The sequence below is a fragment of the Tinamus guttatus genome, unplaced genomic scaffold (assembly GCF_059628265.1).
Source record: "Tinamus guttatus ecotype Peru unplaced genomic scaffold, ASM5962826v1 Tinamus_guttatus_pri_ptg000356l, whole genome shotgun sequence".
Taxonomy (NCBI): Eukaryota; Metazoa; Chordata; class Aves; order Tinamiformes; family Tinamidae; genus Tinamus; species Tinamus guttatus.
The window spans coordinates 2,935,297-2,952,303 of NW_028288890.1; the positions used below are offsets into that span (position 1 = coordinate 2,935,297).

The 17,007-nt window shown below is 44.6% G+C and overlaps 2 protein-coding genes across 2 annotated transcripts in view; one reads left to right on the forward strand and one right to left on the reverse strand.

Annotated features, from left to right (window-relative positions):
- Window positions 1–196: 196 nt before the first annotated feature.
- EIF4H (eukaryotic translation initiation factor 4H) lies at window positions 197–11,037 on the reverse strand. The gene is made up of 7 exons (XM_088530098.1): window positions 10,892–11,037; window positions 5,588–5,769; window positions 4,556–4,620; window positions 4,354–4,450; window positions 3,623–3,688; window positions 1,506–1,664; window positions 197–1,379 (listed from the first exon to the last, which is right to left on the reverse strand). The coding sequence occupies exons 1-7, from the start codon at window positions 10,948–10,950 to the stop codon at window positions 1,243–1,245; spliced, it is 765 nt and encodes a 254-aa protein (XP_088386224.1). The 5' UTR covers window positions 10,951–11,037; the 3' UTR covers window positions 197–1,242.
- Window positions 11,038–11,950: 913 nt separating this feature from the next.
- MYBBP1A (MYB binding protein 1a) overlaps window positions 11,951–17,007 on the forward strand; it is a 44,806-nt gene continuing 39,749 nt past the window's right edge. Inside the window, exons 1-9 of the mRNA XM_088529952.1 lie at window positions 11,951–12,094; window positions 12,166–12,261; window positions 12,716–12,799; window positions 13,184–13,258; window positions 13,516–13,623; window positions 13,708–13,898; window positions 14,237–14,404; window positions 14,895–15,012; window positions 16,356–16,645. Of these exons, the coding sequence (XP_088386078.1) occupies window positions 11,951–12,094; window positions 12,166–12,261; window positions 12,716–12,799; window positions 13,184–13,258; window positions 13,516–13,623; window positions 13,708–13,898; window positions 14,237–14,404; window positions 14,895–15,012; window positions 16,356–16,645 (1,274 nt within the window). The remainder of the gene's footprint in view (window positions 12,095–12,165; window positions 12,262–12,715; window positions 12,800–13,183; window positions 13,259–13,515; window positions 13,624–13,707; window positions 13,899–14,236; window positions 14,405–14,894; window positions 15,013–16,355; window positions 16,646–17,007) is intronic.

Below are 17,007 nucleotides of genomic sequence, written 5' to 3' on the forward strand. Positions count from 1 at the left end.
GAGTTCTTCCCATGCAGATCTGTCTACAGAGTGTTACAGAGACAGGTTTTGGTTCTAAACACGAATACGTTCTCTCCCCCTTTGCTCCAGCCTCCCGTTTCCCTCACCTCCCTCTTCCCACACATGCACTCCCAGGAACAGCGGCAAGAAACATTTCAGGTTCAGAGAGATGTGGCTTTTTACCCAAACTTCTACATGAGCAGGATCTAAAGCATATTGGATTCTTATCTGCCCCTTCTCAAGGCGTTCTGAAAGCAGAGGTCTTAAACTGTACACCACTAGCTGAAGAAATACAGAGGATAATGGCAATTACATATTGCATGGCAAAGTATACACTCCTTAAACAAAAATAAAAAAGTCAATTTTATTTGTATAAACTTCATTTAAAAATTTACCAAACATGTAAAACCCAAAGAAATTTAAGCAGGAAGAGCCAGTGAGTTGTGCTCAAACAGGCACATTTTTGCAGCACTAACCTTGAGCTCAGAAGTGTAGTGTTATGCCATTTTGAAGTCAAAAGCCAGAAGTCTACTGGCAGATGCTTTATCTATAGAGATGCTACCAATTCACCAGGTTTACTCTCAGCTAATTTTATTTGCATCTATTAAGCTGGTATTTCACAGTGACCTGCGTGAAAGGGCAGTGATCCCCCTCGATTTTAATAAAGAATTATGCTGTATACAGTAATTCTATCATCAATTGTCATCAATGGTATCTCACTACATGGTTAGAACTGTAAATTACTCTAACTGCTCAACTTGTCTGGACTCTCCAGCTTTCCTCTTCAGAGCCACAGCAATACAGAACAAGACATGCAGGTCAGAAGAGGAGCACTGAGGAAGTAAAAGGAAACAATACAGGGTAGTAACTAAGCCTAACCTGTGCTTCTAAAGTAAAACAAACCCAGAAAGGAGGAGGTGAAGCAGCACATTTGTCCAGAGACCTCCGCACTGGTGGAAGCAGCTACACTGCCTTAGCTACTGGCAAGTGTGCTGCTTGGAAGGAAACAGAAGAGGGAAACTCAGCACAAAGCAGGCACTAGATACAGCAAAGCCAAGAACGTACTAAAAACCACTTGTTAACAGCTGACATGCATTCACAAGCTCTGTGTTTTCGGTTTTAAAGAGGACAAATGCCAGATGGCAGGAATGGTAAACTGCAGGGTTGACATTCCAGCAGAGCTAGTCACTCTGTACTGTCTTGCTTTTTCTCCCGCCTCCCCATTCCCTCTCAACCCCAAGCTCAGTCGTGCTCTTTTACTACTTCCTCTCGGGGTTTGGCTCCACCAAAGATAGCAGAGTTGGGGTTGGCTACTTGATTGAGGGGAGTAGCAACTGTTCGAGGCTTGAGCTGAAGTCGGGGCCGCTGTGCTCTTTCCTCTGAAAGAAAAAGATGTCAGCGTTAAGATTTGTCCATCATGGAGGGTTGCTTTAGCCTAAAGGAGAAAGCAGGAGTTTCCTTTCTAAAGGAAGGAGGGCTGAATTCCAGAAGACTTTCTAGTTTACCTTCTGTTGGCTCTCTGAAGTCCATGGAAGATCCACGAAGGGGAGGCCCATCTCTGAAGCGACCAGTGCCACCAGTTCCCATCGAGGCACCAGGTGGTCGCCGGTCTCCAGGACGAGTTCCTCTACCCCGACCTCCCAAGAAGTCATCATCTTTGAATCCTGAAGGAAGATGGTGTATTTAAAGAACACATTCTGCAATACTTCCTCTCAAGATTTTTTTTTTTTATTCTGGGTGACTGGAAAATCTTGCATGTTATTGCTGTAAATCCAAGATGTTGCACCTGACACTTTACCAAGATCCTCTGTCTGCAGGCAGATTGCTTTGCAAATCTCTAACACACCGTGGCCATCATAGAGATTCCACCTGAAACCAAGTATGGCATCCCAGAATTCAGAGCCTGCCTCATCCATCTAGAGGCTTATTTCATACTCAATCTTTGAGTCAGCCTCCAAAATGAGGAAAACTATGAGTTTCAGCTTCAACTTCAGATTAACACCATGAGGTGAATTGACAGACTACAGTAGAAACTGTTTGATCACATTGGCTACAGCCTTAACAGAAAATTTACAGGAGCAGAACGAATAAGAGCTAGAAGTAAGAGATGAGAGTCCTTAAAGAAAAATTAAAAAAGGCAAAACAAAAAAATAAGAGCCTTAAAACAAAAAGACCACAGTCCCATGGCTTTCCAGTTAAACTATGACTACCTGTCAATGATCTTTGAAAAAGTGAGTCACAGATGTTATTACTAAGCTAAGCAGACCTTTTACTAGACTAACAAACGGCAGGAAACAAAACAATTCAGGCTAAATATGAAGTTGGCTGCGCTTCTTCAGTGTATGTATCAAGGAAAAAATATCAAGAACCAGAACTGCTCTGTACCAATAACTATCTTGATCTATATTATAGAGATATCTAGAGTACACCACCACCTGCCTTCAACAGGAGAAGGATATTTCAGACTAGCAGGATATCAAAAGGGGAATATATTCAGTTTTTCAGAAGTTTCCTGGAAATTTGTTTTCTTTGCATTTGACATTTTTTCCTGGGCTTCAATATATGTGCCAGAGTTGTAGAATTGTTCCAGAATGGCAGTCTTTGAAGACTGGATCCAGAACAAGATAATAAAACCTGTGGAAAAAAGCTTCTGTAGCAGCTAAATGCTAAACTTTTGGTGTACACGTGACTACTCCAGCATCTAACCAGCTGAAATATGTCTATTTAGTTACAAAAAAGTGCAATTTAAGACACCATAATGCTTAGCTATGAAGGCAAGTTAAGCATAGCACTGCAGCAAGCTTGTTTTCTCCACACCATGCATAAGGTTTTGTGTGCATGGAGAGGGTACGTTTTGTTACCCTCTCCTTGTACTTCATCCATTCCATTCATGCAGGGACACTACTATGTTAGCATCTGCACACATCTCCCCATCAGAAAATGGACCAAACCCATTATTTCAGAGGACAAACCACCACATTGGTGTCACCCCCTGGGGTCTAGCATCTGGCAAAGTATTTGATAACACAAAGCCAGAAAAAAAAAAAAAAAAAAAACAGACAAACCCAACATCACCACACATGGCAGCTCCAAAGCTAGCTTTTAGGCAGCGAGCTCTGTTTTTTGCTGCCATAACAGACCTAGAAACTTCAGAAGCATTTTGAATGTTTAAGAAAAAAGTGTTTGGAACCCTAACATGTCCTTGAAGTCAATTATTTTAATGGATGCACCATGTAGGGATGTTACATCTCCTTCTAAACAAAGTCCTTGCTTCAAGAGAATACAACACTGGTATCAGTTTTTTCCCCCACCACGTTTGTCTGCTTCTGCTACTATTCAAAAATATACGCTGTCTTACGTCTGAGAAATTTAGTCCTCTAGGCAACATAAGCTACATTTGAAAAACTATTCTGACATTTAAGACTGTTTCGTAAAATTTACAGTCAAAACTGTAATAAAGCAATAGAAGTTTCCCTGAAAGGATCCTTCTGCAAATGTAGGATGTCTCAAGTTGGCACACAGTAGATGAAAACAGCAAATGGGGACAAATGTAGCTGACATGAAAATGAGAACACTTCTGTGCTTTTTAGGCTGCCTGTCTATAAAGTTTTAATACTGATACCAGAATTGAAGTCATCTCTGGGATCCCATCCACCTCCTCTGGATTCTCGGGGACCTCCTCCCATTCCTAGGAAAAAAGCCACAATTGTGTTCAGGTCTGAAGCTGTGGGAAAGACTGATCAAGGGGAGACCAAACCAAAGATTCAGTCCTTTAATAGCCGAAGTCATGCTGTTGGAAAAACTTTTCGTTTCAGTAGTTATCTAGTTCCATCGGACAGGAACAAAGAGCTAACCAAGAATATGTAGCCAAAAAAAAAAAAATCTTCCTTAGCATACATTAGAGATACACTTAGAAATGCACTTGGAAATGCACTTGAGTCTAGTTCTGGTAAACTTTATGACTAGACAAAGCCTATTTTCACACTGGAACATGAGATATTTCAAGTTAACTATTTGTATGCCTGTATTTACGTGGCTTACCCACTGTCTTACACAACAATAAAATAGTAGCAGATCAGACTGTTGGGCTTACGATTGTCCTCTGCAAGACACTGTACATTACTAGTGGTATTGGTCTCACTTCCTGGGCTAGGAATAACACATTCAGCTTTTGGACACAAAGTGCATCTATTCCAGATATCTCAGGAGCAGCAACTAGGTTAGAAAGGAATATGCACAATTTCTACTTCCATATACTCTTCATGGGAGATTTACTTGCATGCTTTGTCTTAGCATTAGTTAGCACCAGCAGTGATAAGAATTTTCTTTAAATGTAACAGTTAAGAAAGTCACCTCTGTCATCAGGTCCACCTTTTCTGAAGCCAAAACCACCTTTATCCTGTTTTCTGCCTTCTGCTATGTCCACTCGGAGTGATCGGTCACCCAAAAGCTGTCAAATGAAAGAAACTATTTTCAGAAGTTGCCAGATAAGTGTCTAAAGAGTCTGAGACTCATGCTCATCTTTGTTTCACACACTAATTTGAAGTATACTTACTGCACCATCATACGTAAGAGCTTCCTTGAGTGATTCCACCTCATCAAACTCCACGTAACAAAATCCTGTAAGGAGAGCCTCACAAGTTAATATCAGCAATTGAAAAGCCGTTTATAAGTTTTTCTTCCTACGTTATCTGCTAACAGTCTCCTCTCAGCCATGACCTAGGATAAATGCAAGATGTACACTACTCAGGAACCAGACATCACTAAGGACAAATGTATTACCTATGTCTACTAACAGCTGGGACAATATAGCTCTGCAATATAGCTCTTCATATGGACACTACACATTTGCTATGACTCTGATTAGATTCCTTTCCTCATCTGTTCTCATTACAGATTAGCTTTGAGCTATGCCTTTAATCAGCTGTTTAGTAGGACACTGATGTTTGGGTGCTAGCATCTTTTAACAAGAAGCTGAAGCATCTGCTTGAACAGCAATCTAATTGTGTCACCATATTTAGCGAATTTGCTATTTCTTTTCTGAGACCCTTCAATACTTGAGTTAGGCTTCTCTTCTTTAAAATAGAAAAAAAAAATGCTTACCAATAATATACCACTCTTCCCATGGCCACAACCTCAACGTAAAAAGCTGCGACCCTTCTAAAATATTTGCTTCCTGTAATACCATTGCCTGAATGGCCTAACTGCATTTCTTCCCTAGTCACCAAATGGCAGAGGGGCATCAGTGGGAGTCCTGGAAGCTAGAACAGACTGTGAGGATACTCAAGACTTTGATATCTTTGAACTCAATAAGGTTTGTTATAATCCATGCAAAGCATAAGATTTGAGAAAGCTCTTCTATGGTAAGGTAAATTTTGCCTCTTCTCACCTGTGAATCTCACTCAAGTAAGATATTTTTTAGTGAAAGAAACTGGTGTAAGTCAACATAGAATAACAAGCCTACACTGACAAGCTACCTGGGACTTGAGAGTTAAGACTGATATTCACCATCAGAACAGTGAATTTAGAAGTACACCAGCTCCCCTGTGTTCAGCCATCCACGTCTAGAACAGTTTTGAATACTCACCTTTAAATTTGTCTGTTTCCTTGTCTCTGACTAGTCGTACACTCCTTACACTGAGATCCTTAAAGATAGCATCTATGTCTCCTTGAACAGTGTTGAAAGGTAGATTTCCCACATATGCCGTGAAAGGGGGTTCTGTTGGCAGCTCTTTCTGTCTGCGGGAACCAAGGCCGCCACCACGGGACCTGTTCAAAAAAAAGCAGTGTTAGACTCTGGCACATGATTCCCAGAAAGCCAGTAATGTAGTCTTTAGCATCATCAGGTGCTTTTTGACTTTGAAAGAGGTGTTTTCCACAACTATAGTTAGTTTCTCCATCCTTTTGTCTGGACATGTCATCCCCAGCATCAGCCAATGCCTTTTCAGTATTATTTGATCAGTAATAGGGCAGGGTTAAACAAAACAGCAGTTTAAGTACATTCCAGGTGAACTCAGTAATGAAATGATCAGCAAACTTCCCCTTATAATCCACTGAAAAGACTGCAATGAAGTTATCTGCACTGCTCCCATCCATCCCTTCCCAAAAATACATTTCAGACTGAAACACTAATAATTCACAGAAGTAAAGAAATATTTGCATGGCACAGCCTCTTCATTGCATTCTGATATCAAACTGAGCATAATACTTTCAACCAAATAAGGTACTCCACAGTCATCCAAATTATTTCAGTGGTGTTAACTCAATAGAAGCATTTTCTAGCTCTGAAAAGTTATTGCCAGGACCAACTGTCAGATACCTAAAGGGTACCTGGACTGGAATGCTCTAACTGAACACAGTAAAAAGCTTGTTTGAGCAAGAAACTCTAAAGCAGAGTAATCAAGAGGTTGTGATATTTGGAAGTTTACTTCTTCATGGCTTGAGAGTTACAAATTGAAGAAGATTAGGTGGCCTTTTCCTATCTTTTCTCTATCCTCAGCTAGGGCTATCAACATTGTTTTGCTGAGAAACGAAGCCAACTAAGCTAATACAGTTGCATTACTGTATTAATGCAACACACACACGGCAGCATTCAGTTCCTAAGCTTTTAAAATTTGACCATCTTTACAAACACAAAGTTTTATCATGGACACAAGGCAACCTTAAGTCCTAACAGTTCCACAGAATTTCTAGACCAGAAGATGCTACTGTCATTGGTTTCAATAGTCATTCCCTTGCCTGTGTTCAACTCTTCCCAGGGATGCTTTGTGTAATGCTTTGCTCAGGCGCTCCTTTAACACCTTGCTTGTACTGCGTTTTGTCCATGCCTGCACCCTTCTCCCAAGGCTCACTGACCATTTAAGAGCACAGTGGAACATAAAGTGTACCAAACCAGGATTAGCTACTGTGACATGGGCTAATTAGTTCATTTTAAGATTAGTCTGCCAAAGGCTTATCCAATAATTTTATTCTTTTACTCTGACTGTCTGGGTGCACACTGCAATGTAATCATTGTCCATCTTTGTTTCACATCCTAGGATAAGTGTTCTATTATTGTTAATGAATCAGGTAAGAAAAATCATTAAAAATTTCTGCTAACACTTTCTAGATAAGCCTGTCATTTATGCCTATTCATGGTAGCAGCTCTGTCCAGGAGTCATTTGACATCAGAAGAGCATGCTGCTACATTTAATCAAATCACAACCTACATATCATTTTTAATATTCACATCTACCTAAGTTCATATTTTAGATAAATAAATACAGCTAAAAATGCTATCTTCACCTCACTCACAAGTAACCCAGAGTGAAACTGTCAACATTCAGATGCTTGTATATAAACAGCAGCATTAAAAAAAAAAAAAAAAAGACTAAAGTTAAGGAGTTCCAAGAAAGAAAGCAGAGCTATCTGTTTAGAGCTCTGCAGCATGTAAAAATCAATTCCATCATGACTTCATTCCTCATTCTCAACTGCAGGTTTATGAACAACTACTAAAGTACCACACATAGAATACAAAATCTAAGACTTTGGCTGTAAATTATATCATGAACATTGGAACCACTTGGGTAGAGCTTAAGAGGAATATTCCTCCCCTTCTGTATGTTCTGCCATGTTCTCTGGACTGCCAATCATCTCCAACAGTGAGCTGATTCACCTGAAAACTCACCTAAAAATGGGTTCTCAGCCAGACTGGTGAGGTGATCTGGCCAGCTGCAAGGACACAAGTGCCAACACAGGAGGAGAGGAATAGAAGTCAGCACAGGAACTACTGCTCTCGATGGCAGCCTCTCCCTGGATCAAATCAAAATGCTTCTGAAACCACACCCTCAAGTTCACAACCAACAGTCCCTACAGCATTTTAATCTTGCTCTGATGATAAACTTTTTCTACTGTAGCATACAAGGATTTCATGGGGCTGCTGTATTGCAGCCATGATCCTCACCCAAGTTCCAAACTAAATTTCCCACAGAATTTAGATACAGCTGCAGTACTTTAAGAAACTTTTTCTGTGCTTCTCTTTTTTTAAAGCAAAAATTGAGCCCCAAAAGACTGACTTCTGATTTCAATAAACAAACAATGAGATGGAATGAAGACACTCACTTATAACAATAGGACGAGAAGCAGCTATAATTAAGAACATTTCTGGACTAAGTGAACCAGGTCAACATCAAAAATGTTAAATGAGTACTTGATATCTCCGCTCAGTATAACTTTAACTCCAACAATTAGGTAATAACTATGTCACCTTAATATGGGACCCTTAAGAAACATGTATTTTTTTTTTCAGAAAAATGAAAAGGAAAGCAAAATAAGAAAGCTCGCTTCTAGCAGAGACAGAAGCAAACATCTCTAATAGGGAAGTAGTAACAATCAAATAATCATTTTAAAGCTATTGTTTTGGAAAGTTTCGGTTACCTTCTCCAGAAACTAAAATCTGCCAAAGGCTCAAAACCTTTTGACATCTTTTAGACAGGATTTGAATTTAAAAGCCTTTCAACTAACAACCAAAACAATAATTCACTATTTGCCTTTATTGATTAGGTTGTTGTCCCTAATATGATTCCAATGTTAGCATTTTATTACAGATGCCATGAGGAACACCAGGATGCAAGATCTGTCAAGAGTCTCCATACCTAACTCCAAATATGCACCTACTTTATTCAAGTAACCCAAAATAGTATCACATATCTACAAGAAAACCTTGTTAGGAGGCATTTGTTAACAGCAAATGGCCAAGACACAAGATCCAGTATGCCAAAACAAAATAGACTGGGTCTCTATTTTCATTTAATGGTACAACACTTCAGCAGATGACGTTCAATCTTCCAGTAAAGCCCAGTGCTTAAAACCACACCTAAATAAACAGCATGCTAGCAAATCAGGGCTGACAAATGCTTGTAATTGCCTTCAACTCTGAGAAGCTCTACAGATGTTCGGAGAGTCTCAGCAAGGCCACAGTATTCTCAGGTACTGATTTCAGTGTCAGCTTTTGGACTTCAAAACATCACCATCTTTAACATTCAGTCTTTGTTATTTAATGTTAGCTACACAGCACCCATGTGGGGTAAAGTGGATACTCTGAGAGCAAAAGCATGATACTATTTAGGCACTATCAGGATACTATTAATGCAAGCCTAAGAAACACTCTAGACGGATTAGAGCTTGCCAGGAAATAATTAGTTTTCTACGTACCTCACTTAAACGCTAAGTTAACTCTCCCTACAGGTCAATTGTTACTTCAAATGCAAATTCAAGAGAAACCATCAAGTCTCAACAGTGTTTACACTATCCCAACAGTGCTGCATGGCCTAGAAATGGGTAAAAAACCTTTTAAATTGAGAAATGATCCTTTTCTCAGAACTGTCAAGAACACAAGTCATGTTCTTGTTCAACTACAAATATGATAAGACTTTGTACAAAGCACAGTGACCTGTTAGGGTCTAGCCCCATGAATTTGTTTTGTAGCAAGAGCTGTAAGTTAGATGCTAGTGGAAGTTGCATCCCATTTTAATACTAGTAGCATCTAAAGCTTAAAATGACAGTTAACTCAGTATGTGCTCCTCCTCATCTGCAGAGGCATTTCCTCATCAGCAGGACACCTCTAGCTGACCCAAACCAGTATCCAAGTCTTGCCTGAGAGCTAGTTTAAGTGCTCTATTAAAAAAAAAATCTGAATATGAAGATAATAGTTTTACAACTCCATAGAAGATACCTACATTTCCTGGTCTGGGATGCAAAGCAGCATCAGGATTTATTACACAAGTACCACTTCAGACTGGCTTCAAGGCCAAGGTTCTTATACAGAGTATAAGAAGCACCAAAACTTTAAGTAGTTATGCTGTCTGTTTTGTTTTGTTTTCCTGGGATCTCTGCACACAAAGGGTGTTTGAACATTTAAAAAAAGCAATTAAAAAAAGGAATCAAATTTACAAAATTCATACTATATGAGAGTATGAGAAAAAAAAAATCCTGTTGACAGTAACAGCTCCTCCCTAATGCTTAAACAGTCGAGAAACGAAACTGTATTCCTCTAACTACATGAAAGGACAAAAAACACATCCAGATCATGATCCAGACATATGTCTTGGAAGACTGGGATACAGGACGGCATACTTGTTAAGATTTGTTAGAGAGACCATTTATTCTGCAGTTACACGGCTGTTTCATTTTAGTGTAGACAGAGCTGTACAATGCAACCTTCAGAGAATCCCACCTGTACCTTCCCAATCTGATTTCAAGCAAGTTTAATAATTGCTAGTTATTGTTTTTGATTAAAAAATAGATTAAAAAAATAAATAAAGAAAAAACAGAAAGGAGAAGATGGATAACTCAAGTTTGGAGGGACCGAGCGCTTAACTGCTCATCTCCAGCCTTTCCCCAAGGAGGCTCTGGCAGGCCGTCCCAAAGGGGTTTCTGCAGCCCCAGCCCCTTCGATCCCTTCATCCTCAGCTGCAAGCAGAGGATCCGGACCCCGCTTTAGAGACAGCTCCAGCACGCGGGGCCCCGCGCCCGCCCGCCAGCGGCGGCCCCGGCGAGCCCTCCCATTTCCTCCCCGCGCCCGCCGGCCGCGCTCCCTGCCCCGCGGGGGCTCCGCGCGGCCCTGCCCGCCTTGGCTCGGACCCAGCGCCTCCCTGTCCCCCGCTCCGAGCGACACCCGCGTCCTCTCTGAGCCGCCGGGGCGACCCTCCTCCACGCGGGGCTGCGCAGCCGCCTCACAAAGCGGCGGGGGCCGCGAGGGGGAAGGCGGGCGGCTCCCCCCTCCCATCCCCCGCCGCCATGTCCCCAGGGGAAGGGGCAGGCCCGGCCCCGCCGCGGCCCCTCCTCGCGCGGCCAGAGGGGACCCCATCGCCCTTCCCCTCGCCCCACGAGGCCGCCGCGGCCCCGCGCTCACCCTCGGCCGCCGCCGAAGCTGCTGTAGGCGCGATCGTCGTAAGGATCGAAATCCGCCATGGCCACCTCAGCCTCCTCCCCGCGCGAGCGTGACAGGAGCGCGCCCGCAGGACCCCGCGCCGCTTATATATGGCGCAGCGCGGCCGGGCTGCCCCGCGCGCTGCCTGCCTGCGGCTCCGCGCGCCGCGCCGGGGCTGCCCGCGCCGCTGCCTGTCGCGCAGCGCCCGCGGCTGCTCCGTCACAGCGCGGCCCGCGCGGCCTCGCTCCGTGTCGAGCCGCTCTCCGTGTCCCCAAGGCCGCCCTTGCTGTCACCGCGCCGCTACCTCGGAGCCATGGCCGGCCCCGGGCCAGAAGTCGGGGTGGGGGGGGCGGCCGCTCCGCTCCCTGACCGCCCTTCGGAACGCGCCCGCGCGTCTGTTTTGTAATAAATGCGTGTAAAAAAAAAAAAAAAAAGTGTCGTGTTTTACTGTGCTATTGTCGCAAGGGATGTGGGGCTCGGTGTCCCCGGCCGAGCTGTCCCCGCGGTGCCGGAGGGGGACGGCTGAGGCTCCGAGCTCGCCATGGCCAGCACCGCAGTGGGGTTTCCCGCACCCGGGGTGCCGAGCGCCCGCCCCACAGCCCCGCTTCCCCCAGGGTGAAGAGGCCGAAGAACCGAGCCCCCGGGCGGGACACAGGGCCTGGGGAGATGGAGGCCGGGGTGGAGAGGCCTGGGGTGCCGGTTCTGCCAGGAGGGGAAGCCTCGGGGGTGGCTGAGAGGCGCGTGTCCCCGAGGCGGGGCCGTGGGGCTGAGAGGAACGTGGGGCTGACGGAAAGGCCCGGGGCTGGGGGGAAACCCTGGGGCGGAGGGGAACGTGACTCGAAGGGGAGGCCGAGGGGAGGTCCCGGAGCTGAGGCGAATTCGTGGTGCTGAAGGGAGGCCGCGGGGACAACGTCGCCCAGGGGCCACCCCTCGCCGAGGCGAGGCCGGGGCGGGCAGGCCCGGGCGGAAGGGGCGGGCAGGGCCGGCGGGCGGCCCCACGTGCGCGGCGGCGGCGGCGGCGCTGCTGGCGTTGCGGGCGCCATGGCGGCGGAGCGGGACCCGCGCGGGGTGCTGCGCCAGGGCCGCGCCTTCCTCGACCTCTTCTGGGACATCGCGCGGCCCGAGCAGGAGGCGCGGCTGGCGGCCACGCAGGGCCTGCTGCGCCACCTGCGCGGCGGCGGCAAGGTGAGGCCGGGGGTGGCGGCGGCCCCGGCACCGTCCTCGTCCCCGTCCCTGAGCGCGGCTCTGCCTTGCAGGAGGACGAGCTGCAGTACGCGCTGAAGCGGCTCGTGGAGGGGCTGGCGGCCACGCGCGAGGCAGCGCGGCCCGGCTTCAGCCTGGCCCTGGCGCAGGTGAGTGTCCCCGGTAGCCGTGGGGAGGCTGCGGGAGGGGGGTGCCCTGCCCCGTTCTCCCTTCCCAAGTTTTTCCCGGGGATTCCTCCCAGGCGCTTTGGCAGCAGAGCCTAGAAGGGAAGGCAGCTCTCACTGTACTTCTGTGACCTTTCCACGCTCCCCGAGCGTCCCATAGCCCCGGCCTGGCTGCCACCTACGTGCCGCTAAGGAGGATGAGCCCCGGTGCTTCCTGCTTAGACCAGGGTCTTGCGTCTTCATTTGGGGTCATGCCGTTACCACAAAAGCCCCTAAACAACTCCCAAAACAGGCAGTGTTTAAGCCTGACCAGTTCTTTCTCAGGCCCGCGTTTCCCTGACCGGGAAGCGCATTGCGTGTTGCGTTCAGCTCTGGCTGAGCTCCGTAGCGCATCGCAGGAGGTGAGCTGCGAGCTGTGCCGTCTCGTCCGTCTCCCCAGGTGCTGCAGGCATTCGAGGAGATCCCGGTGTGCAGCGTCCTGGAACAGATCAAAGAAAAACACAACCTTGAAAAAGTGAAAAAGGTAAGTGGGCTCCTAGCAGCGTCAGCCAATGGAGCAATTAGATGAGCTGCTGTCTGTCCTTTGAAGGTTTCACATCTGCATGCCATAGCTCTTGTAGTTCTAAGACAAATGACCTACAACTGGACTTGGGAAATTTGTGGAAATTGGAATTTGATGGAATTGCCTTGCTGTAGTGGAAACTTGCAAACATGACTGAAACACAATCTAGGATAGTGGTTTGTGAACATGATGCAGGGCCTTGCTCTTGGCTATGTTACCTTCATAGGGAAGGATGTGCAGACCAGGTCTTCCAGCCAATCTCTTCTGCCTATAGGAACTATAGCGAAATGTCAGATCTAACCCATCAGCGGGGTGAATTGTAACTCTGATCTTTCTTCTTTTCAGAAACTTGTGAGAAATGCTGCTTTTGGAAACTTTTTTGGAGTTATGGCTCTATTTCAATCCGGCCGACTTATTAAGGTAACTTTAGTGTGGTATTTGTCAGCAATGGTTCTGGAGTTGTCTTGAAATGGGGAGAGGATCTAGAGAGAAAGGCTGACTAGTGCATGAGATGGGACTTGGAGCATCAAGTCTAGTTCACTTCTTCAGCCTTTTACTTAGGCTTGCTGTGCTTTTTAAATGTCTACTCCTGATTCAGAGCAGAGGTGTCAGGTGTGATTATTACTTGTGCCTTCAGCTTTACCTTGCCTATATAGTCTCGTTTTTTGACTTTCTAGGACCAGAAAGCTCTGCTGGAGAGCATCCAGCTTCTGCAGCAGTTAGCACAACACCAAGCATACCTCAAAGATCTCCCTGCAAAAACTCTTGTTGACATCCTTTCTGAGGTAAAGACACAGTAGGTGTTGGATGGGAGGGAGGACTTTGCTTAGAGGACTGCTTCTTCCAATGAAAAATGCATTGCTGTTTAGGTTCCTGAAGCTGTGTTTGAGGAGGTTCTGTTTGGCATCTTGCAAGCTGACATCACTTCAGCCTTCAAATCTCCAGAGAATTTGCATCTTTTGCTTGTGGGCATACAGAAGTTCCCTGGTGTTCTGAAACCTAAAAAGCTGAAGAAGCTCTTTGGCTCACCTACTATTGTAAATGAAGAGAATATTCCCAGGTAAGTTTTTGAGTAAGGAACATTAAATGCAATGTCCTCAGTCACTTGGATGGCTGTGAGAGAAATGTAGTTTTCATTTTGATATTTGCTTGTATTCACAATCAGATTCCTAAATTATAGCTCTGTTTTTCCTCCCAGAGGTACTGGCTGTTTACAGCATGCGATGCTCTAGAAATGTTCTTCTCCCTTCAGCAGGATGAATTTGGCATTCAACAATTGTCTTTCAAGTCAGATCTCTCATATTTTTATGTATATATATATACATGGGTGTACATATATATATATATACACACATATACATATATATATATATATATATACACACTTTTTTTCCCTAGACTTGTAGAACTTCTGCAAAGTGCTGCCAAATCTGAGAAGAAGGACAAGAAATTGCCTAGCATAGGGTATGATTTACTACACGTTTCACTAAAGGAAGGTGCCTTTGAGCTCTTCTGGAAAGAAGCTGTGGAGAATGGGCTAGTCAAGGAGAAATCAGGACCTGTGAGGTTTGTTTTAAAACAAGCTGATTGTTTGTCTGTTTGTTTTGTTCTCAGTACTAGCTGATTATTATGTTTCTTGCCTGAGTTCTTCTGTGTGGGAGGATGTAGGATGGAAAAAATGGTTTCTTTTGAACAGTGTGATAACATCTGCTTTTTATTGTTTGGGTATTTGTGAGAAACTTAATAGCCTAAATCCAGGAGTTATCAGTAAGACTTCTGTTGCAATTCTGACATTTAACTACTTTGGGCTTAAATTTGATAAAGGCAACACATAAAGATGATGGACTTCATCAGGTGTAAAGCTGTTAGCTTGCTCTTTCTAGGCTAAGCAGAACTGTTTCCCTCTAAGGGTTTGGGAGAGTTGTTCTGCTTTGCTATTTTAGCACCACAGCTCCTGTGCATACAAACTCTATTTCTAAAAATTGTGTTTTATACTGTTAAGCTTGTACTTTGTCTGCTGTGCCTTTACCTGAGAATCTGCTTTATTTCCATCCAGTTACATGTGCTACCGGCTGCTGGGCCGTGCTCTCCCGTTGTTGTCCCTGGATCAGCTACGGATGGTTCTTAAAGGGAGGGTGATGCAGCAGTATGGAGAACATGTGGTAACAAGTCAGGTAAGTGCTCTTGAGACCATTACAGGGTTAAAGACACTGTACTGAATAGCAAATCATAGAATCACAGAGTCATTGTGGCAGGAAAAGACTTTCGAGATCATTGAGTCCAACTGTAAACCCTTCAACACCACACCTGCTAACTGTCCCTAAGTGCCTCATCTTTCCTCCCAAATCCTGGTTATTGATGTTTTTGTATAAGTCAGTCTAGGTGGCTTTAGACCTTTGACTTTTATGGAAAGCATAGTTATTGGATGTTTGCCTGTTGTAACAGGCTGAGTATAAACTCTTATTTGATCTTTACCTGTTGTGTGTTATTATTCAAACTTGTTTTAGGGGATTTTGAAATTGTTCAGCACTGACCCACTGCTTGCATTGGTGTTGCTGAGAAAGCTCTAATGTTGGTGGAGGCAGGGCAAGGGCTGCCCTCAGCACACTGACAATGTCATACGGCAGCCTTTAACAGTGTGTTCGATTTTGCATGTCCAGAAGCTTCTTTTCTAGCTGTCATTGTGTTGGCTGCTGCATGAGCATTTGAAGGCAACAGTGAAGAGGGATAACTCATGCTTTTGTGTACTCACTTCTGTTTTTGATAAACAACTTTGAGATTTAAATTCAAACTTGATTTGGTTATTGGATTTTGGAACTCCTTCCTCCCTCCTGGTAAGAAAGCAAGCAACATAAGCCCTGCAATAAAAGGAGGAAGAATAAAAAGGAAGACTGATAAAGAACAGACTTGAGCTTGGCTTTCATTGCTAACTTAATGCTAATACCTCTGATATGGACATCAAAGTTGTTTCCTTTTTTTTGGGAAAGGAGGGTCTTAACAGTCTTTCTGTCCTAGTACTAGGACATCATCAGAAATGCTGTTTTTCTCTGGAAAATGCTTACCATAGTGCTTCCCTTAATGGAACAATTTTCTCCAGGGCTCATCTGCAGACTCAGTTGTTTTATTGTATCTTGTTTTGCGTGGCTCTTGCAAAGTGAACTAGGCTGTGTTCTTCCATATACATCAAGCATTTGTTAATTAAATTTCTGTTGGAAACATACAAAGTTAATGAAGATTAAAAGACTGTCTGACTAAGCTGAAAGTGAACCCCCTTGTGAGAATGTCAAATATGACAGAATTCTGTGGTTGCCTCTTGGTACGTATGTGAGGAAGCAGCTTGGCTGCCTGTAAGATGAAGTTGATGGTTTGCAGTTGATCGTTTTGCTTATGTTCAGACAGGACTTTTAACAGAACTTTAATTTTCACATTGCAGTCAAATCTGTACAATGTTTTGGGTTCCTGTAGACACTTGGGGCTCGGTCTGTGTTTTCTAACCTGCTTGGACTGTGTGTTTCAGCTTCCAGACCGATTTAAATTTGCTCCAGAGATGGAAGCGTATGTAGATGAATTTCTGAGTGGCTGTGATGATCCGGAGAAGCAGCTGGCAGTGATGATCGGCTTTTCCACCCTCACCAACCAAGGTTATCCAGTGGTGCCCAGCATTTGGAGGGTAGTGAGGCACCTGCAGCCACTGGCATTGCAGGAATATATCAGTTGGCTCAAAGACATGTTCCTTAGACCAGACTTGGACTGTTGCTTAGACTTTTCAACTAACCGTCAAAAACAGAACCAAGAAAATGCAAACACGTGAGTGCATTAATGATGGATCTTCCTCTTCTTCTTCTGACTTACAATTAGTACAGCCACTTGTGTGAAGATTGGTTTGGGAAGCCAGCGTTTGCACTAGCTGATTCTTTGCCAGGCCATGGTCTTCTGTTGTGGTTCCTGTGTCCTGGAACATCAACCCTGGTATCTGACTCTTCTGCCAGGGCAAGACTTACATAGCAGATTGCTTAATTCCATGTCCCAAGAGCAGCCTGTAAATATTTGTTGTGTATTTGTAGCAACTTGTAGCAATTTGTAGCTTCTCAGAAAAGAAGCTTTTTCTGCCTCGTCACTGCCCCTTGTCACTGCTCAGTGAATATTCTATCTTGGTGCTGTGGATACTG